The 26,185-nt window shown below is 42.2% G+C and overlaps 1 protein-coding gene across 1 annotated transcript in view; it reads right to left on the minus strand.

Annotated features, from left to right (window-relative positions):
* Window positions 1–310: 310 nt before the first annotated feature.
* Window positions 311–26,185, minus strand: part of VWA3B (von Willebrand factor A domain containing 3B) — a 201,851-nt gene continuing 175,976 nt past the window's right edge. The window contains 6 exon segments of the mRNA XM_072742949.1: window positions 311–614; window positions 748–967; window positions 11,682–11,782; window positions 13,843–13,980; window positions 15,212–15,336; window positions 22,512–22,623. Coding sequence (XP_072599050.1) covers window positions 453–614; window positions 748–967; window positions 11,682–11,782; window positions 13,843–13,980; window positions 15,212–15,336; window positions 22,512–22,623 — 858 coding nt within the window. The 3' untranslated portion in view covers window positions 311–452.

Consider the following 26,185-nt stretch of genomic DNA (forward strand, 5'->3'; position numbering starts at 1 on the left):
TCAGTCTTAAAATTAAATTATAAAAATCCCTAATTCAGATGAGATAATCAACTTAAAACAATTCTGCAGCTTCCAGGTTATAGCTGCAGTTTCTGGATAATAATTACATTAACTTGCCCCCAAAATCTTAAAATCCTATGCAATAATCTGTCAGATTAAACTTTTGGGTATGTAGAGTTTACCAAAAGATTGAGTGTAGTGTTGTGAGGACAGGGAAAATAATAGGATAAAGAATGGTTAGAAAAAAGCCAGAACCCGTAAGTGTAAACAGACAGGAGATCCAGGTGGGGGATAACAGGTAAGTGTGCCTGTTTTACAAATAGGGTAGAAATGGGTAGAACGAAAGGCAGCCTTACCTCAGCAGAGGGGCTAGTTCCACAGTGTTGAGCGGCGGAGGTCTGGGCAGCCCTGGAGGAATGTTGGCTCTTAAACAAAGTTGCCACTAGACTGCTTTAAGGTTTCTCAGAAGTGGTCCTCAGCCCTTTGCTGCTGTGGGTAGCTCTAGGAGGGAAGGGCAGGGCTGCTTGAGGTGGAGGTATGGCAGCGATGGCGTGGCTGGCTGACTCCTAGACCCTGGGCCGAGGGCCTTCTCTGGGGAGGTGGATGTCAGCACTATTTAAGGGTATTAGAGTTTTTGCCATACTGGGAACTAAACTGGCCTGGAAACTGGGGAGTAACCTCGTGTATACTATTCTTGAGAGAGGTTTCAGGGTGTTCCAGCGATAGGTGATGTCGTGCCCCTCCCACCTTGGGGTTGGGGTGTTTCTTGGGGTAGGATTCTTGGGACCTGATGCCAGGAGAAGAGTCATCTGAGTCTGAGGACATCATCTCCTGGAGAGGCAGCCTCTTGGCAGGTTTCTTTTTCTTCTTTCTAACATTCTCCTGTTTTAGCTCTCGTAAATCCCCAGTATCAATTTCTTTGAGTGGCCATATTAAGAAAGTAGAGTTCTTCGTGTTCACATCCTCCCTACAGAGAGAGAGAGAGACAGAACAGTGTAACCCTGGTCTTGTTGGCTGCTGTGTCTACAAAGATGTCCAAGCTAGCCCTGAGGTGTTTATCAGCTCATTGTCCCTTGGCCTTCTTCCCATGGAATGAAGTCACAGAAGTCCTGTGGCCTCTGACAGTCTGGGCTGAGCTTTATTCCATGCAGGTCATTTCCATCAATCTTTGATATCTGATCTTCTGTGGCACAGAGAACCTAATGTCATTTGAACTGTGTCCTGACCAAGTCAGTAAGTGAAGCAACAATTCCTGGCCAAGAAGTCCCTTAGCATGCCTCCGCAGAATTGACCTGTATTTACTACCCGTGGATGATAAGCTTGGGTACATCATAGTTCAGTTCATTCCTGACATAGTGACTGGAGCTTGCACAGTAGAGATGCTCTAGCTCTCTTAGTTTTCCCTAATTCCTGTATGGCATACTATCAGAAAAATGTCCCCTAAATACAAAAGCAATGTGATTTTTAATTTAATTGACATTTGATAGGACTATGAAGTTACAGAACTAGTGTTATCATTTAGAAAAATGTAGTGTACACGATCAACTAATTTTGACAGGGGAGCTAAGAATTCTCAATAGGGAAAGGACAGTCTTTTCAATAAATTGGGAAAACTAGAAATCCCCATGGTTCCTATCTTACAACACTCACAAAAATAAACGTGAAATGGACATAATCAAACTCCCAGAAGATAACACAGGGGAAAAACTCCTCTATACTGGTTTTGCAATGGTTTTTTAGATACAACACCAAAAGCACAAGCAACAAAAGCAAAAATGAACAAGACTACATCAAACTAAAAAGCTTCTGCACAGCAAAAGAATCAAACAACAAAACAAAGAAGCAACCTAAGGAATGACAAAAAATATTAGCAAACTATATACCAGATAATGGATTAATGTCCAAATATATATATGGAACTCATACCACTTAATATCAAGAATAAATAAATTCTGCAGAATAAACTCTTATTTATTCCTGGAAAAAAACTAATAATCCAATTAAGTAATGGGCAGACAGCCTGAACAGACATTTTTTTCTAAAAAAGACATACAAATGGCCAAAAGGTACATGAAAATATGCTCAATATCACTAATCACAAGGGAAATGCAAATCAAAACCACAAGGAGATATCACCTCACACCTGTTAGGATAGCTATTGTCAAAAAGACAAGAGCTGTTGGTGTGGAAAAAAGTGAGTCCTCGTACTCTGTAAATGGGAGTGTAAACTGGTAGTCACTATGGAAAACAGTATGGAAGCTCCTCAAAAAATTAAAAATTAAAAATGGAATGACAATATGATCCATGAATCCCACTTCTGTTATCAAGAAAACAAAACAAAATAAAAAAATAACAGAGGTTGGCAAGGACATAGAGAAACTGGAACCCTGGTACACTGTTGGTGGAAATATAAAATGGTAAAGCTCCTGTGTGGCAATTTCTTAAAATATTAAAAATAGAAATACCATATGATCCCTCAACTCCACTTCTGTGAATATATCCACAAGAAGGAAAGTAGGGACTCAAACAGATATGTAAATTCATGTTCACTGCAGCATTTCTCACAACAGCCAAAAGGTGGAAGCAACCCAACTGTCTACCAACAGATGAATGGATAAACAAACTGTGATATATACACACAAAAAGATATTATTCAGCCTTAAAAAGGGAGGAAATTCTGACACAGGCTATATAACATGGATGAACCTTGAAGACATTATGCTAAGTAAAATAAGTCAGTCACAAAGGACAGATACTGAGTGATTCCACTTATATAATATACAAAGACTAGTCACAATCAGAGAGACAGAAAGTAAAATGGTGGTTGCCAAGGGCTAGGTGTGGAGAGGGAATGGGGAGGGCTCAGTGTTCAATGCATACAGAGTTTCAGTTTGGGATGATGATGAAATTTTGGGAGTGGCTGATGTGATGGTTGCAGAACAATGTGAATGTACTTAATGCCACTGAACTGTATGCTTAAAAATGGTTAAAATGATAAATTTTATAATATGTGTATTTTACAACAATAAAAAAAAATAACTCAAGCAACAGCAGTAACATTGGAGAAAGTGTCCCAGGAGGCCAGAAACAAAATTATCTTGAAATAGGAGGCCAGCACCTATGTGGATGTGTAAGTTCTGTGAGACTGTCCTCAGAGACTCATCTTGAAATCACAAGACAAGGTTGTAACGCCACCCCTGCTCTGTAACATAAAAAATCTTGCGGCTCAGTTGGTTAAGTGTTCGACTCTTGACTTCGTTCAGGTGATAATCTCAGGGTCATGAAATCAAGCCTTGGGTTGGGCCCTGTACTCAGTGGGGCGTCTGTTTGAGATTGTCTCTTCCCCCTCTCCTGCTGCCCCTCCCTTTGCTTGTACCCTTTCTCTCTCAAATAAATAAATCTTTAAAAAACAAAATAAAAACCTACCTACCACATTACCATCAACTATCCCTCACATTGTTGTCTCCCTCCTGAGCAGACTAAGTTAATATGTTCTATTTCCTTTTCACAGATGTCTTCTATTTTCCATGTATCAGGACTGGTCATAGTCCAGTCTACCCCTATAACCTCTCAGAAAGAAGAGCAACAGGAAGGAGGAATGGGAAGTACAGAGAAAGGCACCCAAAGATTAAGATAGAAGAGAGGCTGACCTGCCTACCTGAAGAATACCAGGAAGATGACTATGGAAAGAACCCAGGAAATCACACACTACCAGGATAATTACAATCTAAGTAGGCAATAATGAAATAAGAAGTGTTGAGGTCATGCCAAAATGCAACTAATATATTATTAAGTGCGGAAAAAAGTCACAATGTATGTTACATTTTTCTGTGGTTATTAAAATTGTGAACACATAAAGATGACTAGAAAGAAATATTTCCATCAAACTGTTAATAGTTGCCTTAGGGGAAAGAATTCTAGTAGTATTGCCAACTTCACAATTATTTTTTATTTTTAATAATATCTTATTTATTTAAGATTGAGAGAGAGAGAGAGCGAGAGAGCGTGAGAATGCACCTGTGTGTGTGGGGTAGGGGCAGAGGGAGAGGGAGAAGCAGACTTCCTGCTGATCAGGGAGCCCAATGCAGCGGGCTTGACCCCAGGACACTGGGATCATGATCTGAGCTGAAGGTAGATGCTCAACTGACTGAGCCACCCAGATACTCCACTTACTGCACATTAAAAAAAAATTTAACTGTTATAAATAAGGGGAAAAATTTTGATTTTGAGGAAAAACAACATAGCAGAGAAAATACACTCTAGAAGGACTATGTCAAAATATAAATGGTGATTACTTTTGAAATATGGAACTATAGCTGGTTTTCATATTCTTTTTGCTTTTAATTTCTAAATTATATTAACTATGCATACTTTTGGAATAAGAATAAAAATTGGCAAATTGTCATGATCAGAATAAAAAGCAGACCAGGATTTTAATCAAGAAAAAGCCTTTACATTAAGTAAGCAGATGCTGCTCAGCTACCCCATTTACTCTCCAGAATCTACTGTCGATCAAGTTCAAGATATTCCACAAGGAAATGTCCCCTTGTAGAAGTGGGGGGGGGGGCAGGGTAGGTGTGAATCTGATGTGAATTCTTATCCACCTGCCCCCGAAAACCAAGTACCCTTCACACTACTCCATCCAAACCCCTCTGAGGAAAGGGGAAGGTGGCCATGCTCCTGACTCTGGCCAGAGGATATTATCCATCAGCATACTTGGAAAGGCCCTGATAAATGGCTTTCTTTTGTCTTATCTCATGCCAAAACCAAGAAAAATTCAGCGTCCTATTAATTATTTTAGGCTATAGGTTTGTTTAAGTATGATAAACAGGTCAAAATTACATGTGCATTGTGTCAGAGGGTGGGGGTAAGATGAGGGAAGCCAGGCACTGTGTCTTCACTGGTTCTTCAGAAGCAGCCGACCCCACTTTGGGTAAGAAAGCACTGAGCACCTACTCCACACTCTCCTTGGGTCAAAATCCACCTCATTTGCTTGATTAGTGTCAGCTCATCTTGTCCTATTCTCACTGGTTCTCTGAGGCCTCATTTCTTTTCTGCCCTATGTGTTTATCAGAAAGCTGGTCTCCAAAGAGGAGGACCTACAGGGTAGATGCCAAGTAGATGTCTGATAAAGACCACAAAGCCCCTGAGTTTTAACAATGGAAGGAGGAGTAAATGGAGAGAATATTATGAAAGTCCAAATTGTTACCACTGGCTCTCAGGGTGAACAAATCTCTATGACTCTCAACATTCTCTTGTTCCCGTATTAGAGCACCACAGCACACTTGCCACAAACAGGCAATGGCATTTGTCTCTCCAGATAATATGGCACATTCACAAACAGGGTTTGCTGCTGAACGGCTGATTTTTCAGGGCTTTGTTCCAGCCTAGGAAATGGGGCTCCTAATCTGACCAGAAGGAAGGAGGGGGCTAATAACATACTGAAGCTTAATGATTTCAGATGCACAGCTCCTTCTAAGGGAAACACAGTCAGCAGTGACAGGGCAAGATTATGGGAAGTGATTCATCTCATGTAATGTCAGAGCCAGCACTGAATCTTGAGGTTTCAATCAACCACTTAATATCACTGCTGTCAGGAAGATGGTGTGACGGTCCCACACTACACAGAGAAAGGGAGGAATGTTAACCAACATGGAATTATAATTTCTTTGGGGACATATTCCTAAATCCAAATGGCTTGATGGAAAATGATTCAAAAGGCTAATATTCAGGAATTGGGAGCTGACCACAGACTCGGATAAAACACATCTGAACCCTAGGAGAGTGGTCTCCCCTCCCACAGACTCATACACAGCCATGTCCCCAAGGTCACACAATTATAATCACACATCAAGAAGAGAACCTTCCTTGCCTTCAGGATCTCAGTACCCAGCAATTTCTTTCAGATACCCATTGATTTTGCTTTTGGAGCAGAGAAAATGATTAGTTCTCTCTGGCTTTCCTGATCACATTTAGAATGTTGCTAATTTTTTCAAGAAATCCAACTCCCTCAAAGTGAATCTTTTTAAGGAGGAGACTCAGAAGTTTGCCCCAAGGCTTCCTCTGTCAAGAATGTAGGAGGGATCCTAGCTATCGCTGGGAGGGATATCCAGCCAGTTATCTGGCACCAAGTACAGGGATTTAGCTCAGGCCTGCCAGAGGCACCCTGACTGGATGAGCTCATAGTCCCCAGCCTGTCCTCCACCAACCTCTCTGTGAATGGTTGAATAATGCCTGGTAAGGGCACTACCCTTCACTGGAGAAAACCAGAAGCCAGAGCATCCAACCCACCAGGCATGCTTCCCCAGCAGCAGCGCCAGTGGAGGCCACAGCATTCTGATAGGAATAGGATCCCCGGGGAGGAATCAGGGAACAATTCTGCTGGGAATTCTTTGTGTGGCAAGGAGGGAGGATGCCAAGTGGGGGGAAATTCCTCCTGGTCTGCTTGCATCTTGGAATTAGGAGAAATTACATGTGTATCCTCTAAACAGAAAGTTAGAGCTAGGTTAGGGAATGTTTTCACTCAGAACAGACATCTCTATGCCATGAAGTATAGAAAAAAGCTCAGGAACATCACTAAAAGCAGGTAAGGCAAGAGTAATCACATCCCTCCATCAGGCACACTCTCAGAAGGCATGTACACCTCCCTCAGCTGTGCTGCCAGAAAATGCACTCATCGTGTGGCAGAGGAAAGAGAAGATCAAACCAGTAAGACCCTCAGTTGATTTCACATTGTAAATATGTGATACTACAATTCTCTTCTTTAAGAACTAGTTATTTGGAATGTAGTATGGGTACCATATTGGATGATGGAGGACAAAAGTCCTCAAGAATCATTTAAGTGTCAAATTTTAAGCTGAAAATAAAAGTAGGCATTGGTTTTGACCATATTCACTCAGTTTTGAACTTGTTACCCACCAAATACTTCCCTTCCTGTCCCTCACTGTGTGTGGCCCTCAGTTAGGAACCAGAAGAGGGGCCTGCAGGAAATACTCTGTCACCCACAGCTGAAGGCCTCAAGAAAGAAGAAAAAGCAGGGATGCAGAAGATGGGAGAGCTGAATGTCTGGCATCCTGGTGCATGCCTGGGGCCATGTGCCCCTGTCTGACCAACCCCAAAAGGATGGTTATAGGGGATTCAATATTTTAAAGTTAAATGTGGTCAAAAGCTGTTCCGTTGGAGTTGCAAGCTACTGCACAATTCTTTTAGCAGCCCCTGAAGAAGGCACCAGTATTTTTTTTTTAGTAGTCTCATTTGCTATAATGATATAAAGGCTTAGTAAAGAAAAACCAAAGGGGGATGGTACCTTTATAAAGCACATAGGAAGGGCTCCTGATGAGAAAGGACCTACCGGAAGGAAATGCCAGTGGAGATACAAAATAAGACCTACATTGTCAGTCTGTGTGCTCACGCTTGCCAGCCCTGATTACGGAAACAGAGATAGATTAAACTCTGAATTTAGCAGGTTGGACATGACTTCTACTTAAGAGAATTAAATGCAGTCTCTTGCTAGCACAGAGGCAGCTAGAGCAAAACAACAGTGGAAGTTACCATGGGGAGACTAGAGAGTCAATGTCTACTTCCGCTGGGGAAAGCCCTAGAAACTAGGGTAGATAATTAGCATCTAAGAGCTTTAAATAAGGCCTGGGGAAGGCCTAATACAGAAAAACAATTAAAGGCTTTTCAAAGCATAGAAAGAATTGAATTTTAATTTGAAAATAGGATGGATAATGTTGAATTTAGTGAAAATAGTCAATACCTAGACACATCTATTTATATTCCTTTCAAATGTATTGTAATTTGGACATCATTTTGTTTGAGTAGGATTTTGAGATTCACAAAAAACATGCTATAATTTTAAACAAACATTATACTCATCTAGAAGAGAATGAAGAATTGTGGATTTTCAATAATAATACCGAAAGATCTTCTATGAAACCATGCACCTCTCAAGGAACAATGCTGGGCATCCACTAGTATTTGTTCACTGGTTCATTCTTCACATAGTCCTTGGGCACATCCTACGAGCTGGACCTTGGCAACTATGATTTAGATGGGGACAGAATCTGGCCCCTGCTTTCAAGGACACGTGCCTAACAGGAGTGAGAAACTGAGAAAGTACATGGTCCAACAAAAGGTAAAATTTCTGTAATGAAAACCTCTCTAGGATGCAGTGGGATCACTTTATTGCATAGGATGGCTGAGTCTTGGAACATGACATAGTGATGGTGATGCTTGAGTTCAATGTTACAGTTCCCTGATGGCCAAGGGCAAAGAATAACATTCCAGGGAGGGAATGCTTAGCTTATACATAGCACAGAGCCCTGAAAAAGCATGGCATGGGGAAAAAGCTACAAGTAGTTTAGTATAGTTACACTTATAGCCAACAGCCAAGGTTCCTTGGGGAGGGAAGAGAAGGCAAGAGAGGGGAGACATCAGCCTATGAGACTGTCCATACATAGTGTGGCTGTGAAAGGAGGGAGGATGCTAGATCACAGTGCAGAGGGCTTGTGGGAGGTTGCTTAGGGTATGACTAGAGAGAAGTGAGGCTAGGGCGGCAGGCCTGGGTCAGACCTACAAGAGGCTAAGCTAGAACAAGAAAGGGCATGGGAGGGAGACTCTGAAGGATTTTTTCAGTAGAGGTGGAGCAGGAACAGATTTGCATGCGAGGAAGATTCCTCTGCTCAGCCCTTCTGGAAGAAGGCTGGGACTGTCCTGTGGCAGGAGGAGGCCAAAGGCAAGGGCCTCAGGAAATGAGAGGCCCGACCCAAGGCAGTACAGGTCCAGCAGAGCTGAGAAATATTTGCAAGTTAGGATCAATATAACTTGGAGACCAGTGAGATGTGGTGGGTGAAGGGCAAGACGAAGCCAAAAATGACTACCAGATTTCTGCTTGGAAAACTGTGTGACTGGCAGGTGGAAAAGAGAAATGAGTCAAGGAAGGCAGAGATGGGAGTGGGTCTGTGGAGAGCTATAATTTTAGGACTAGATATGTTGAATTTGATACTCTACACTCAGGTGGATGGCTAGAAATAACAGGATTCCTGCCATAGGCTGAGCTTTACCCCAGGCATGCAATGACCATCTCTAATCCTCAACCCCATCTGAATCTCACTGTGAGCAAACAAGCTCCTAGATGATAAGCAACCCGCCAAGGGCACAAACTAAATGAGGCTGGGGCTGGGATAGGAATTCAAGTCTTAGCTTCTAAGGCCCTGTCCACTGTAGTTAGCAGCCAGATCTGCACGTTACAGCCAGTAGAGAGCTTTTAGAAAAGTTCGTTCCAGGCCTCACTCTCAGAGGCTAAGATTCTGATGCCAGAGCACAGGGGTGGTCTGGGGTGGAGTGGGAGATATGAGGTCCTTAGTGTAAATGGAATCATGAGAGCAAGGGATATGGTTGAAATCGAGCAGGGAAGAAATGTAGAGGGGGGAGGAGCCATGACAGGTCTCAAGGGAAGGAAGGGTAGTTGACAGAGTCAAATAGATCATAGACCGAAACAGCATGCACAGTCAATGTGAGCATGGGAGAGGTTCTGAGTGTTTCCTGTGGACACAACTTCACGAAGGGATAAAGGAGGGAGCCAACACCCAAGGCTCCTTCCCTTGGGGAGGGAAGAGAAGGCAAGAGAGGGGAGACATCAGCCCATGAGACTGTGCATACACAGCAGCGTAGCTGTGAAGGGAGGGAGGAGCCAGATCACAGTGCAGAACCAAGGGAGTTCTACGGATTTAGGACTGGGGGTGTGCGTGCATGCACTTGTGCATGTATGTAAACAGGGGAGGCAGACTCGGGTTTTTGCTGAGGGGCAGGAATCAGGAGAGGAGCTGGGGAGATAGGAAAGAATCCAGGGTAACTGATGGAGCAAGAGCCGGACCATGGGGACAGGCTCTGGAGCCTGGTGGGCAGGTCAGCCTTGGATAAAAGAGGGCACTTTGACATCAGGGGGAAAGGCAGAGGATTCTACAAGCCCAGACACAGGGGGTTAGGGGTTAGGGAAGAAATGGAAGAGAGAATGTCTGATGTTTTCTGTTTATGAAGTGTTTGCACTTCAGGTGAATGAAGGTTGGCACCCAAGACAACCCAGAAACTCCAAGTGAAGCTGGAGGGTGTTTCCAGGATCCCTTTCCCTAACCCTTGCCCCAAATCCACCTTTACCTCCAAGTCATGGCTATGACTCCAGCTGTGATGCTGCCCCTCATTGATTGGCCCAATAGACTTGGGTTTTTGCCTGCTTTCTGGACCTCAGCTTCTTTTATTGACTTTGTTTTAATCTAGTTTTTTTTTTTTAAAGATTTTATTTATTTATTCATGAGAGACCCAGAGAGAGAGAGGCAGAGACACAGGCAGAGGGAGAAGCAGGCTCCATGCAGGGAGCCTGATGTGCGACTTGATCCCAGGTCTCTAGGATCACACCCTGGGCTGGAGGCGGCACTAAACCACTGAGACACCCGGGCTGCCCTAATCTACTTTTCCAGCTTTTAGTAATCCTACTTCCTCAGATGAAAATGTATTCACCCCACTGTAGCCCCTGAAAACCGCCACCCACCCATGCTCACCTGGGCACAGGCAAGCCCGGCCAGCATCTCATTCTCACTCCCTGGCAAGAGGAGAAGCAGACAGTTGATTGGTCCCAACTGCAATTTAATCTAACTTTTTGCTTTACAGTGAGACTTCACTAGAAGGCCTTGAACCTGGGGCGCACTTGGGTGGCTCAGTGGTTGAACATCTACCTTTGGCTCAGGGTGTGATCCTGGGTCCTGGGATCGAGTCCTGAATGGGCTCACCGTGGGGAGCTTGGTTCTCCCTCTGCCTATGTTTCTGCCTCTCTGTGTGTTTTGAATGAATGAATGAATGGAATTAAAAAAAGAAAAAGAAAAAGAAAGGAAAAGAAAAGAAAAAAAAGAAAAGAAAAGAAAAGAAAAGAAAGAAAAGAAAAGAAAAGAAAAGAAAAGAAAAGAAAAGAAAAGAAAAGGAGGCCTTCAACCTGGGGACCTGGGTGGCTCAGTCAGTTAAGCATCTGCCTTCGGCCCAGATCCCATTGAGCCCCACGATGGGCTTCCTGCTCAAAAGAGAGCCTGCCTGTCCCTCTTCCTCTGCCTATCACTCCCCCTGCTTGTGCACCCTGTCAAATAAACAAAATCTTAAAAAAAAGGCCTTGAATCCTTACAAATAAAAGGGGAGTAATTCCTTCAAATTCATGACAAGATTGAATGCTTTCTGAAGAGTCAGTAAAATAATGTTGCATTTGAGATTAGAACCAGATGGAAAAATAACTAGCAAGTAAGAGGAGTGATGTTGAAAGAATAATAATGATAGAACTACATTTTAAGGGGCGCCTGGGTAGCTCAGTCCTGTATGTCTCTGCCTTCAGCAGCTCAGGATCCTAGGGTCCTGGGATTGAGCCCACATCAGGCTCCCTGCTTAAGAGGGGAGAGCCTGCTTCTCCCTCTTCCTCTCCCTCTGCTGCTCCCCACTTTGGGCTGTGCATTCTCTCTCTCTCTCTCTCTCTCTCTCTCTGTCAAATAAATAAATAAAACCTTAAAAATAATAGAGAACTACATTTTAAGCAGGAGGTCCTCTACCTCTGCTTTTCTCCCCAAGTATTTAGGGATCATGAATCCCAGCTCTGAAACAGATTAAAGGTGCAAAGATATAAATAAAGTTCAGGGTCTACTCACACTTTTGGATCCTCCTGAATCAGGGGTGATTTTATGTGAGAGCAAGAGAGAGCATACTTGTTCTGGCTGATCTTAATAAGCGCACTCCGAGGGCAAAATTCCTGTAATGATACCAAAAGGGTTCATGCGACTTAAATCAGAATGTCCACAAGTTACGTGGAAGCTTAATTTAGCTTGATCTGTTTTAATAGCTGCTAACCATTATCCTATTCAGGGTGACACTTACAAGGGCAGTCAAATGGCAGAGCCTGGTTTGGTAATTACATGCAGAATAAAAGTCATCAGTGTCTCCTCTCGCTCATTTCTCCACATCCTGGATCAGGTGCCGAGGCCATTCAGGTAAGTTGCACACGCTTGCCCAAGCACGTGCACGCACACACCCACACATCTCTCCACAGAAGCACCTTCCTATCTACCTTCAGGTCAGCCTTGCCCACCTCATTCCTAGACTCAGAAACTAGAAGCACCACCCCTTGCCGAATGTGCCACTTCAGCCCCATACATCTCTACAGAACTATCTCCAGTGTCTCATCCTTCACCATGACACTGTTGTTCTAGTCTCCAAGGCCTCGCTGCCTTATGGGTAAATTCCAAGGTCCCCCCTGGGCTTTGAGGCTCATTCTCAGGGATCCTAGGACAACTGCTTCATCTCTTCACACCCTGGGGCATGCCGAGGGACATCTCTCTAAATGTCCCTTGATTTGCTTTCTCCTCCCTTGCCTAGGACATATCCTCAGAGTGGTGCCTCATGTCAGAAAAGCTTCTGATCCACTGCCTCTCTCTCTTCCTTGCCTGCTGCTACTCAACCTTCTAGACTGCTGCCTTCTAGACCGCTTTCTTTACTGTCATTCAGAAAGCTCCAGGGAAGTCTATTTTATCTTTAAAAAAATTGTTTTTCTGGGTTGATGAGAAGGTGTCCCTTTCTCCTTCTTATTCTGTCAGATTGGAAACTGCTTTTGGGACCACTGGCTGTAATGGTCTTCACTCTTTGCCCTTAATTCTAAAATTCATTTACCACAACCTCTCTTCTGATGGATATATTTCATGCTATAGCCAAGAATTCACTGGATATTTTAATTATGTGTAGTAGGCAGTTGGGCACAGAGATTCGGAGTACACGCCATGGAGCCAGACTGCCTGGGTTCAAATGTCCATTGTCCTGCTTACCCTATGTGTGACTTAACCTTTGCTTCCGTTTCTTTATCTTAAAATGGGAATAAAGTACCTGCTCACAGTGTTTTGAGCATTCAATTGTTCATTACCTATAAAGTACCTGATTGGTACCTGTGGCACATAGTAAGTGCTTAATAAAGTTAGCCACTGGTATTCTGCTTCTTACTTTTGTCTTGCTAGTCTATTTTCCAGACATATTAAATGGTCCACCAAGACTTATTTCTATTAAAAATGTCATTCATTTAAGTAATTTAAAAAGCAATTTTGAGAATCTTCTCTTCATCAGAGGCTGTGCTGGGGCTACAAAGATGAAGAGGTCACAGTCCCTGCCTTTAAGGAACTGGGAGGTTAGCGAGGAAGCCGGTGTGGGGAGGGGAAAGCACAGTGTGCAGGGGAACCCCAGGGCCTCAGGAGGAAGTTATAGTTGAGCAGTATCTTTCCAGTAACAGAAGGTTCTGTGGAAAGGAGATGGGAGGGTTGTCCAGGAAGAGGGAAAGACTAGGGCCTTGGAGAAGCCCATTGCATTCAGGAGGCAGTGAGCCTTCCATGGGGCTGGGGCCCTGCTGGGGTCAGGCTGGGCTTTTCCTCAAGCTTGATGAGAAGGATGAGTGTGTGGGGAGTGGTGGGGTACATCAGGTAGACACATCGTCAGATCTAAAAACTGATATGGAGCCTTTCTAAAGCATTTAGGGAAATTCACAGGGAACACAGGGAGGGGAACAGAAGGCCAGAGCGGGTTGAGTAGCAGCAGGCAAGGAAGAGAGAGAGAAAGGTACTAGAAGAACCTGGGGAGGACAGTAAAGAACGAGAGTGAGCCTGCCTAGTTGTAGTGTAGCAAGGTATTGCCCAGAAAGAGGGTGGGAGGGTGGCAAGGAGGGTGCCCAGAAGTAGCAAGGTATTGCCCAGAAGGAGGGTGGCAAGGAAGGTGGTTAAAGAAGCCACTTTCTGCCTAGTGAGAAAGCCCTTTCCTCCATGAAAGTCTACTTACTCTCCGGTTGTTACACTTCAAAACTGTGTAGAATTTATCTTCAGCCATATCCTGATTTGGAAGTGCTATGACAATGGCAGGGACATAGAAATCAAATCCGTTGGGTATCACAATTTTGGCAAAGACATAATCTCCAACCTGTAGATGAGAACGTATGTCCTAGCAAATATTTTGCTTATAGATCTTATAGGCAATGTTAATATATGCTTGATTTAAAATGCCCCAAGATAATTAGCAAGTACCGATGTCACCATTCAAATATATATTTTATCTCAGCTAAGAAAGAGTCAACCATTTCAAATTTCTCCAGGCTCACCGGGCCACAGCTGGAATTTTGTGAGCACCAGTTTTAGCAGGACTTCTTCACCTGACAAGGATCCCAGAGTGGGGTGGGGACAGTTAGCAAAATGGCAAGGGGTCTGGAAACCATATCCCACAAAGACTGGTTGAAGGAATCTATTTCATATAAAGACCAGGGAGAGATATGAACAGCATCCTCATGTATCTGAAGGGCTGTCACCCAGACAATGGAATGGAGCAGGTTTGCTCCATGTTGTTACAAAGCACACACCTGGAATCCACAGGCAAAAGTTACAAAGAGACAGCCTCTAGCAGAAAGAAAATATTATGAAGGGGCATACAGAGGCTGGTGGACACTTGTGAAATGGATAGGACCAACTGTCAGGGGGCAAGTACACTGATGGATGCTCTGGGTCTGGCCAGAGGAAGTGGCAACAGACAACCAATGTGGAATCCTGAGTGCTCATTGGGTACTTTTCCTCCTGGCTCTTGCTGTCAAGAAACAGCAGTGGTGGAGCTCTGGGGGGCTTTCTGTCTCCTCTCTAGCCTGGGTGCTGGGATGAAGATGCAGCACTGCGTTTATGACTTTATATGCAGATGAGAACACATTAGCCTGGCTCACCTGTGGAAAGCATGTTCAGGTGTAACCATGTTATGGTATCAAGGTCTGGCAGTGTCTATGATGTCAAGGGAAGCTCTACTTCTGCCCTCATTATTTAAATTGCTTTTAATATATTCTTTTATAGTTAAAGTTTCAAGGGTGCTAGCAGTTACAGCAGCTCTCTTCCCTACTGTCTGTAAAATGACAAGGACCACAGATCCTAATGCAAGCAAGTCTATGCAGTCATGAGGTTACTTAACAGGGTATTAAGAGATCAAGGTGAAGCAAAATAGTTGCCAGGCAAGGGGCCATGACAGGGGTCACTGCTTTTTCCTGCCCAAACATAAGCTCCCTGAAGGAGCCTAACCAGATGTTCAGCAAAGGCCTGACAGTGGCCTCGGCATTCTGTTATCCATAACTGTGGGGATGGTGGGAAGGGCACCCAGAAAAGATCACTGTAGCAGGTACCTGGAGCAGTGGGCAGGGCATGGCACCCCCCACAGGCGTGATGAACGACGTAGGCACAACCTTGGTGTCTCCATACCTGAAACCCACCAGTGCATGGGTGGGGCTCACACACTTCTTCACAACCCCTGAAAGGAATCAAATTTAAAATAAAAAATAAAGACAAATAATGCCCATTCCGTTAGGCTTGCACCATCCTGTTGGTTGCCTGTTTAAATCAGTATGCCCCTTTGATCTCTCCATGAGATCTGTACAATGCATACTGGGTTGACCAACTCAGTGGTGAAGTGCACAGCTCTGGTCTGGAGCACCTGCTGAGCTGAGAAGCCTAAAGAAAATGCAGTAGCTTGTTTGTCCAGCATCACCAGCAGCAATCCTAACAACATCATTCCTAGAAACAAATATCCTCTCCCTGGGTGCTTCTCACCATCTGATTTCCTTATTTACTTATTTTACCCATATTTCCTTCTATACTCCTCACATATAGAAAATCAGTGTTGTTAAAATTGTGAAAGTAAAAGGAAATAGGAACTCCATCATCAACTTTTCATCTAATATTAGATAAATGAAATGCTAAGTAGGCTGAACGCATCCCACGGCTTCCCTAAAAGGCACTACCAAAAAATGAACAATGGAAAAAGACGCAAGAAGTTTCCTTGTCTTTTAGTTGTACTCAAAGGGATGATTAGGAAAAAAAAATACCTCTTTTAAGGTTCACATGTTTTGTCACTTAACCTAGTTGAGATTTATTTTCTTATCATAAAGGGATTATAAATATTAAGGGAAGTTTTGACAGGGATACTTCCCCAAGCAGCAGTAAAGCTGCAGTCAGACTCCTGCTCCAAGAGAGAAATGTGCATGTCTCCACCAGGGCCTGGCAATGCTGCCTCAGCTCGTACGCTTGCCTTGGCAAAATCCCATGGCCTTTTATGTGGCAAAGAAATGGCTGGTGTTTTTCATCTTGAGTTCATGTCTCTTGTTTTAAATGGCCAAAGAAATGACAGCCTTTTACTTTTTTTTTTAACATGCACAAATACACACACATGAAAACCAGTTCCATTGGTGTGTGTTTTCTCATTGGATCAAAAAGTTCAATTTGAATTTTGAAATATTCTTTATACATTATTCACATGTTTGCTGCCATAAACTGAATTTATCCTTTTAGTTAGAAAAACAAATACTACTTTTTAGAAAGAATTCCTACTAGGAAAGCAATGCAGACCCACTCCTTATTGAGGAGAATGCTCACAAACCTCACCCTGCCAAGCCCCATACCCCCCCCTGGGGTTCACGGCAAAGGGTCTGGGCTGGCACAATGGCCACACTGACCAGTGTGATATTCCTCAAATTCCTAGCCTTTTAGATTCAGGAGAGTCTAGTCACAAACCTGCTATGTGGGGTTTCAGCTGTTTGCCTAAATGGAGTCGCTGTGATAGAGACTGGAGGCCACAAAGTCTAACCATTTATTATGTGACTTTCACAGAAAGTCTGCCAATCCCTGCTCTACCTGATTAGATCTAGACTTTTTGGTATGTTGCAACAACCTTTTTAGCTCCTTCCATTGTTTTCTTCTTTGTACAATCTCTGCAGAAGGGGGACCTTGTTTACCTGTAGAAGTTAGTGCAGTGTCTCCCAGCCTAATGTTAGAACCAGCCTCACGGTGTGGACAGCCTGGCTGGCTGTGCTCTGGGAGCTGTAGGACTAAGAGCTGGCCTGTTGAGTTATGGCTCAGCCTCTGCATTTGCTCCTTCTCCGACTAATTAAGGAGCTGCTATCATTTCTAAGTCCTGATTCAATATCGGTATCTAATTTTGTTCGTGTGCTGCAGCTTCTCTTTGTCCTCACCCCAGAGAGGTGAGACTATGTCTCCTCACTCTGAAATGTCTCCGGGAACCATTTCAGGGGTCTGGGGTTCCTCCTAGTGGAGGTTTGGTGATTGCAGACACCTTCCTTGGGTACAGGTTGGGCTCCCAACCTCAGCCAGAGGGCTTTCCTGTACTCAGGCTGGAGAAGAGGGAATGTGCCCCTGTGGAGACCCTCAGCAAAAATGTGGTCCATTCTCAGTGGTCAGAAGACTGCAGAAATATTCCAAGTAGGTAGGTCAGTTCATTCAGTGAGCGATGTGGGAACAGTTCTTAATCTTTACTCCAAACAGGAATTTCTCAGGCTGGAGACTGGATCTTTTACTTCTGATTGTAAGAGCTTTCTAATATGCACAGCCCAACTTCAATCTCATCTCCCAAAAAAGGCTTTAGCTTTGCTTCACCAAAAACAGTATCTCCACCTGCCCCATTCCACTGAAAGTCATTCTTGTGTATCTACTCATCATATTTTCTCCTTCCTTCAGCCTCAGAGGTTTCCTTTCTTCCCCTGGGCTAATTTTTGCCTCTTTGAATTGCTGTTAGGGTTTTAAACTGCTGTCAAAGTTTTTTAATTGCAAGCAGCAACTGTGACCCCCAAGAGAGGACAGGAGTTGTTTCTATCTTTTAAGAGAAGTGCTCACATGCGAGAAAAAACTCTTTATGCAATTCACATTTCCAATTTAGAAAATATTGTACATTACCATATTTAATCTACACAACAATCTTATGGAGGTTCTAATTGTTTTAATCTCATTTGGAAAGATAAAGAGACTGAGGCTCAGAGAACTGCAGGGATTCTAGTCACATGGCTAGTAGAGGAAAAAGGCAGACTTCAAATAAATAAAAATTTGGGATTTTCTGACCCTAACACATTACACCCCAGAAGGTATTCAGCGCCATCTCCCCGCCTCTGCCACCTGCCTTTTTCTTCCATAGTAACTTGTTTCTCTGGCATAGTGCAGAAATTTTGCAACTCAGACTTTTCATCATCTTGAATTTCCTGAGGTAAATGCTTCTTTTCACTGAAGAACAGGAAGGAGGACCTGATTTTTGCAAATGACTTAAAATAAGGTTCTGAAATTTACCTTCCTCCCTGCCTTTCAGCATCCTGATGAGCCAGACTATTGGCTTGTCACTTCCATTCTGAACAATGCTATCATTCCTTAACTAGATAGATATTTCACACGGACCCTGGAAGAGAGTCAGCCATACAGAAATCCCTGCCCTGATTGCCAAGGACGGCAGCAACAACCAGGCTGGCTCTGCTCCAGTGTGGACCTGGCCTGAAGCAACAGACACTCTGATCCAGTTATTCCAAAGCCAACCTACCACTGAGGTACATTTCAAAGCCAGATATCTTTCATTAGAAATGTTTAGCAGTGTTCGAACAACAGTTATCAGAAAAAGGAGTTATCGATGATTATCATGTTATACTCCACAAATCTCTATTGACCTTTTTTGCAAGGGAGAAAATAATAACGCACAGTGATCAGTGAGCTCAAGGAGTGCCACTAATGAGGCCAATGAACATCATGTGCCTCTGGAAGGGATGCCCTGAGAGGGACACGACATCATGCCATCACTTAGGTAGCAAACTGTCCAGGAATGCACACTCTGACTCTAAGGTAAACTGAAGAACATTCTATAGAGTAATTGATCTTATTCTTAAATAACATCAGTATTATGAAAAATGACAGGAAAGTCTAGAGAATAACTCTAAAGAAGACAAGGGGATATGTTAACTCAATGTTGACATAATTCCGGACTAGGCTTATTCTAGAGACAAAAAATATAAAGCCATTATTGAGACAATTAACAAAATTGAAATATATAGAAAAAAAGTAGCATAATGTTAAATTTCCTGAATCTTATAACTTTACTATGATTATGTTAATAGCCTTGTTTTTTAAAAGACTATAATACTCTTTTAAAAAAGATTTTATTTATTTATTCATGAGAGGCACAGAGAGAGGGGCAAACACATAGGCAGAGGGAGAAGCAAGCTCCCTGCGGGGAGCCTGATGTAGAACTTGATCCCAGGACCTCAAGATCATGAGCCTAAGGCAGACGCTCAACCACTGAGCCACCCAGGTGCCCCAATACCCTAGTTCTTGAGAAACATAGACTGACACATTAAGGAGTAAAGAGGCATGATGATGTTATCTGATCTTAAATAGTTCAGAAAAAATTATGTGTATGTGTGGAGATGAGTAGAGAGAAAGAGAATAAAATAAAATAATAAATGTGGTAAAATCAACATGACAAAAGCTAAAAATTGGCAAATCTGGATAAAGAGTATATAAAAGCTCTATTATTCTTTTAAAAAAATTTTATTTATTTATTCATGATAGACACAGAAAGAGAGAAAGAGAGAGCAAGAGAGAGAGAGAGGCAGAGACACAGGCAGAGGGAGAAGCAGGCTCCATGCAGGGAGCCCGATGTGGGACTCGATCCCGGGACTCCAGGACCATGTCCCGGGCCAAAGGCAGGCGCCAAACTGCTGAGCCACCCAGGGATCCCCAAGTTCTCTATTATTCTTAAAACTTTTCTGTAAGTTTGAATTTATTTTTTATAAAAAAATAACTCTATGGGTTGGGTTGAAATTCCCAATGAAAGATTTACTGACTTTAGAGGGGAGAAGGAACAAAAATCAAGCACCATCTAGGAACACAGGCATGATCATTTGATTTGTCTGAGTCAGTATTGACTAACCAGCCACTAATCCAACTTACTAATTATATGACTAAATTCAAATGTGTATTTCCTCCACACAGACTTATCTGAGCTTAATCACAGCCACAAATTAACAATTCTCGAATAGCCAGATCCCATGCAACTGTTAGGGGTGTGCACTCTCTGGCTCTAATTGCATATTTAGATTATCTTTTTATTCATGAGAGGTACACAGAGAGAGGCAGAGACATAGGCAGAGGGAGAAGCAGGTACCCTGTGGGGAACCTGATGTGGGACTTAATCCCCGGACCCCTGGGAACACGCCCTGAGCCAAATGCAGACGCTAAACCACTGAGCCACCCAGGTGTCCCTCTAATTGCATATTTGAAGAAAAAAACAGAACAGGGCAATAATCATTGCTGTCGTGATCTCAGGAATTGCACGTGACCATGTGGCATTACCTGCTTCCTCTACTTCCTCAGACTGTTAGTAGCAGGTCTTTAGCATTTCTTATCACACAAGAATGGTAAGGAGGAAAAGTTTGAGCTGTTCTACTTTTCTCCAGGACCCTGGCCTGCAAACTAATCCCAAACCCTAATGCAGCCATTTGGAAGCCAGTCCTTTCCTGTACTTCTGTTCAATTGCCAAATTAGCTTCCCACCTCTCTCCAGGGTTCAGAAAATCAAGCAGGGGTGGCCCCCCATAATCGCCACCCAGCAAATCTGAGTCCTAGAGAAAGGGAAGGTTTGGGGACCCTGCTCTTGCAAAAATGTGTTTTGTGCCTTGGCCTATGAGCTCATCTCAAATGCTCTGATCCGTATTTAATTACTCTCATCCAGCCAGCTCCAATGCATATCTAGTGAATTTCAAAGAAAATGTCCTAGTTGTCAGTTCTCTACATATGCCTGCTGGAAACCAAAACTCCTGCGAAGTATTTTTTCACACTTAAAAAGAAGATTTAATGAAATTTAATCAATAAAGAATGCTGCTTTTAACTGATGATTGACAGATAGTGCCTATGCAAGACCGGCTATGTTTCTGCCATTTCATTTTTCTGCTCCATGGATCTTCCTCAGGGCTCTCCCTAAGCTCTCTTTTCCCCACAGGCCTGTCCCATGATATCAATGACACTTATGTGCTGATGTCTCAAAAATCTCTTATCTCCAGACAGATTTCCTCTTGAGACTCTAGATCATTAACTTTAACTGCTTTTCTGACAACTTCAGCAATTGGAAGCAATTCAGAAGGAAACCTGTCTGAAGACAGATTTTTGAGATATCAACACATAAGTAGTGCACCTACAATTCATCATGTCACAGACACATCATTATCTTCCCGTGCATACCAACATGTCCTGTTGATACCACTATCTATCATATGGCCCAAACCAGGGACCTGAGGGACATTCCAACCCACTCCTTATCCACTCTTCACACAATGAGAGATAGCTTCTGTGAGCTTCAAGTGTGATGATGTTCTTCCCTGCTTTCCATGTGGCTCCCCAGTGAAGTCCAAACTTCTTAACATGAACTTTTATGAATGGCCCTGTACTTCCCTCTCTGAAGACCTTTATTATTTTCTTCCCTTTCTTTGCTTTCTGGGTTCTAGTCGTAATCTGTTTTATTTCTCTAGATATAAAATGTTTTTTTCCATCTCTAGCTACATATCACTTTTACTGTCCACAAGGCTCTCACTTGAACTTCACCTGGCTGATTCCTTCAGGATCACATGTCCCAGAAACTCTTGGGAAAAGCTCTCAGGTCTAGCCACACTGGACCTTTCCACCAACATGCCATATGCACCCCAGCCTCAGGACTCTGTACTATTGTTCCCTCTACTTAGGACTCTTCCCCCAGGGGCATCTGGGTGGCTCAGTAGGTTAAGCATCTGACTCTTGACTTCAGCTCAGGTCATGATCTCAGGGTCCTAGGGTAGATCCTCACATCCAGAGGATTGTTCAGCATGGAGTCTGTTTGAGGATTCTCTCTCTCCCTCTCCCTGTGTCCCAACCCTGCTCGTGCTCCCTCACTCTCAAATAAATAAATCTTAAAAAAAAAAAAAGACTCTTTTCCCCCAGATAATCTTATTCACACATTGCCTTCCTTCTCCAGAAGTTCTTCATTGACCACCATATTTAAAATTGCACCTTTCGGGATGCCTGGGTAGCTCAGGATGTGATCCCAGAGTTCTGGGATCATGTCTCACGTCGGGCGCCCCACAGAGAGCCTGCTTCTCCCTCTGCCTATGTGTCTGCCTCTCTTTCTGTGTCTCCCATGAATAAATAAATAAAATCTTTAATAAATAAATAAATAAATAAATAAATAAATAAATTAAATTGCAGCCTTTACCTTGACATTCTCAATTCCCTTTGTAGCTTGATTTTTCTTTATAGCATTGTATCTGACACATTATATATTTGTTTGCTTGCTTGTCTGTCTCTCTCACTAGAATGTAAGCTCCGTGAAGACAAGAATTTTCATTTGTTTGCTCACTACACCAAACCAGCACTTTAGGCATACTACATACATAGAACTAGATGTATAGTACAATTTTTTAATTAAACAAATGAAAGATTAAAATATATACATTTTCTGACTTTTTTCCCCCACAAATATAGGTAGAAACCCCATCATCATTTCATTTTAGAAGTGGAATATCTTAGTACAGCCCATGAAATGTCAGTGTTCTGGGGAAAACACAGTTTGAGAACTTTGGGTCCCTGATAATCATATTATTTAATAAAGAAATATTACAAAAGAAAATATTACCTGGAAAATAAAAGCCATTTTCATCACATCTTGCAATAACTTTCTGACCTTTGAGAGGATCCAATTTTTTTGGTTTCGTTTTCTTTGTTGGATTTCCTTGAACTTTTTGTTGCTAAAAAAATATAAAACATTAATTAATAATTGATTTAAAGAGATCAACACAGACCATAAAAATCACAGATACAAGGTAGCTTGGGATTCTCTATTGAGAACTGCACTATCAAAATATACAGAAGTATAACCACTCTGGAATACTTTATATGTTATTGGGAATAGGCTTTTAAAACAGATATATAAAACTGAGTGGCTCTGTCAGTTAAGCATCTGACTTTGGGTCAGGTCATGATCTTAGGGTCCTGAGATTGAGCCCTGTGTTGAGCCTCATGTGGGGCTCCCCATTTAGCAGGGAGTCTGCCTGTCCCTCTGCCCCTACCCCCTGTGCATGCTCTCTATCAAATAAATAAATATTTTTTTAAAAACCATGGGTTTATGAACTGATATATGAGAACCAATGCCCATAAAAAGTGAGACATATTTGCAATCTAAACTTACTCAAATTTTGTTAAAACACAAAAAAGTGAACCTTTTCCAGAGAATTTAAATAGGATCCGGGGTCTTTATACATAATATTCAATATATCCAGCAAACAATCCAAAATACAACATACTTTTAAAAAGCAAGCAAATATGACCAATTCTAAAGTTAAAAGGTGATTAGTAGGGACATCTGGGTTGCTCAGTGTTTGAGCATCTGCCTTTGGCTCAGGTCATAATCCTGGAGTCCTGGGATCAAGTCCCACATCAGGCTCCCTGTAGGGAGCCTGCTTCTCTCTCCATCTATGTCTCTGCCTCTCTCTCTGTGTCTCTCATGAATAAATAAATAAAATCTTAAAAAAGAAAAAAGAGTTTGAAAATTTTTTTTAAAAAGGTGATCAGTAGATCATAACACTGAGATCAGATAAAGACTTTAAATCAGCAATTATAACCATGGTCATGTGGTTGAATACTTTTGAGATGAATGGTAAGGTAGTTGTTTTCAGCAGAGAAATATAAACTATATAAAAAAAAGAAAGTCTTAGAAGTAAGAAACACAATGTCTGGAAGGGCTCAATAGCAGGACTGATATGACAGAAGAAAAAAGCCTGAAAACAAATCAACAGAAATGATCCACTCTGAAAAATACAGAGGAAAAAGATGTTTAAAAATGAGCAAGGTCCTTCCTGTTCAAATAATCTGTCCAAAGCCCAGCTCAGTTATAATCTCTCCAGAAGATTTTGCCCACAGGCAATTTCAGTAAAAGCAAATGAAAGGACCACTCTCTAATTTCCAAACAGTACCGTATGAGTCAAGGCTTGAAGTGAATGTCATGCTGTGTTCACTACATGAAGAAATCGGTAGCATTATTTTGATTTGTAGAGTCTAACTCTAAAATCCTATTTTCTTTTTTTTATAATAATAAATTTATTTTTTATTGGTGTTCAATTTGCCAACATACAGAATAACACCCAGTGCTCATCCCATCAAGTGCCCCCCTCAGTGCCCGTCACCCATCCACTCTCATCCCCCGCCCTCCTCCCCTTCCACCACCCCCAGCTCATTTCCCAGAGTTAGGAGTCTTTATGTTCTGTCTCCCTTTCTGATATTTCCTACCCATTTCTTCTCCTTCCCTTCTATTCCCTTTCACTATTATTTATATTCCCCAAATGAATGAGAACATATAATGTTTGTCCTTCTTTGATTGACTCATTTCACTCAGCATAATACCCTCCAGTTCCATCCACGTTGAAGCAAATGGTGGGTATGTATACAACGGAATATTACTCAGCCATTAGAAATGACAAATACCCACTATTTTTTTTTTTACTATTTTCTTTTTTTTTAATTTTTTAAAAAAATATTTATTTCTTTTTATTTATTTATTTATTTATTTATTTATTTATTTATTTATTTATGATACACACAGAGAGAGAGAGACAGAGACAGAGACACAGGAGGAGGGAGAAGCAGGCTCCATGCAGGGAGCCCGACGCAGGACCCGATCCCGGGACTCCAGGACCACGCCCTGGGCCAAAGGCTGGCACTAAACCGCCGAGCCACCCAGAGATCCCCTAAAATCCTATTTTCTATGCTTGTTAAGCTGATCATTAATAGAAAGACCCAATTCCTGCCACCCTCCACTCCCCCTAAAACCCCAAAGCCTCCATTACATCATCTAGAACAGTCAATATTTTTAATTCCCAATAAATGTGAGGACCATTGCTGGAGGATTGGAGAGAGGCACTCCAGAAAACACAGAGGAGAAGGAAAGGCCAAGTATTATCCCAATACCAAACCAGACAAAGATACAAGAAAAGGGAAGTATAGACCTATATCCCTCATGAATATAGATGCAAAAATCTATTTGCAAGTAACTCCAGCGACATACAAGAAGGATTGTACACAACAACCAAGTATCCCAAGAATGCAAAGCTGATTTAACATCCACAAATCAAAGTGATACACTACATTACTAGAATAAAGGACAAAAGCTGTATTATTTTAATGTATGGAGAAAGAGCATTTGACAAAATCCAACACCTTTTCATGAAAAGACTTTCAATAAGGTGGGAATAGGAGGGAACTTTCTCACCTTGGTGAAAAGCATCTATGAAAAGCCGACAGTAAACATGATCCTTAATGGTGAAAGAATGAATGATTTCCCCTTAAGACCAGAAAGGAGGAAAAAAAAAAAAAAAAAAGACCAGAAAGGAGGCAAAGAACTCAGCCACTCCTATACGTTGTATTTGAGGTTCCAGCCAGTGCAATCAGGCAAGAAAAAAATAAAGGCATCCAGATTGGAAAGAATAAATAAACTGTCTTTATCTAGGAATGATATGATCTTCTATGTAGAAAACTCTAAGGAATCCACCCGAATCCACCCAACAACTACTAGAATTAATTAACAAGTTCAGTAGGATGTCATGATATGAGACAAATATGCAAAAAAAAAAATCAATTGTATTTCTATGTACCAGCTATGAACAATCTGAAAATAAAGAAAATAATTCCATTTATAACAGCATCAAAAAGAGTAGAATACTTAGGATTAAATTTAAGTGAAAGACCTATACACTGAAAACTATGAAACATTGCTAAGAGACTGTCTTTTTTCCAGTGGATAGTCTTTCCTGCTTTGTCAAATATTAGTTGACCATAAAGTTGAGGGTCAACTTCTGGATTCTCTATTCTGTTCCATTGATCTGTGTCTGTTTTTGTGCCAGTACCACACTGTCTTGAGGACCACAGCTTTGTAGTACAACCTGAAATGTGGCATCATGATGCCCCCAGCTCTGGTTTTCTTTTTTAATACTCCCCTGGGTATTTGGGTCTTTTCTGATTCCACACAAATCTTAAGATGATTTGTTCCAACTCTCTGAAGAAAGTCCATGGTGTTTTGCTAGGGATTGCATTAAATGTGTAAATTGCCCTGGGTAACATTGACATTTTCACAATATTAATTCTTCCAATCCATCCCAGCAATTGCACTGCTGGGGATTTACCCCAAAGACACAGATGCAGTGAAACGCCAGAACACCTGCACCCCTATAAACCCCAATGTTTATAGCAGCAATGTCCACAATAGCCAAACTGTGGAAGGAGCCTTGGTGTCCATCAAAAGATGAATGGATAAAGAAT

This window comes from Vulpes vulpes, chromosome 16 (assembly GCF_048418805.1).
Source record: "Vulpes vulpes isolate BD-2025 chromosome 16, VulVul3, whole genome shotgun sequence".
Lineage (NCBI taxonomy): Eukaryota > Metazoa > Chordata > Mammalia > Carnivora > Canidae > Vulpes > Vulpes vulpes.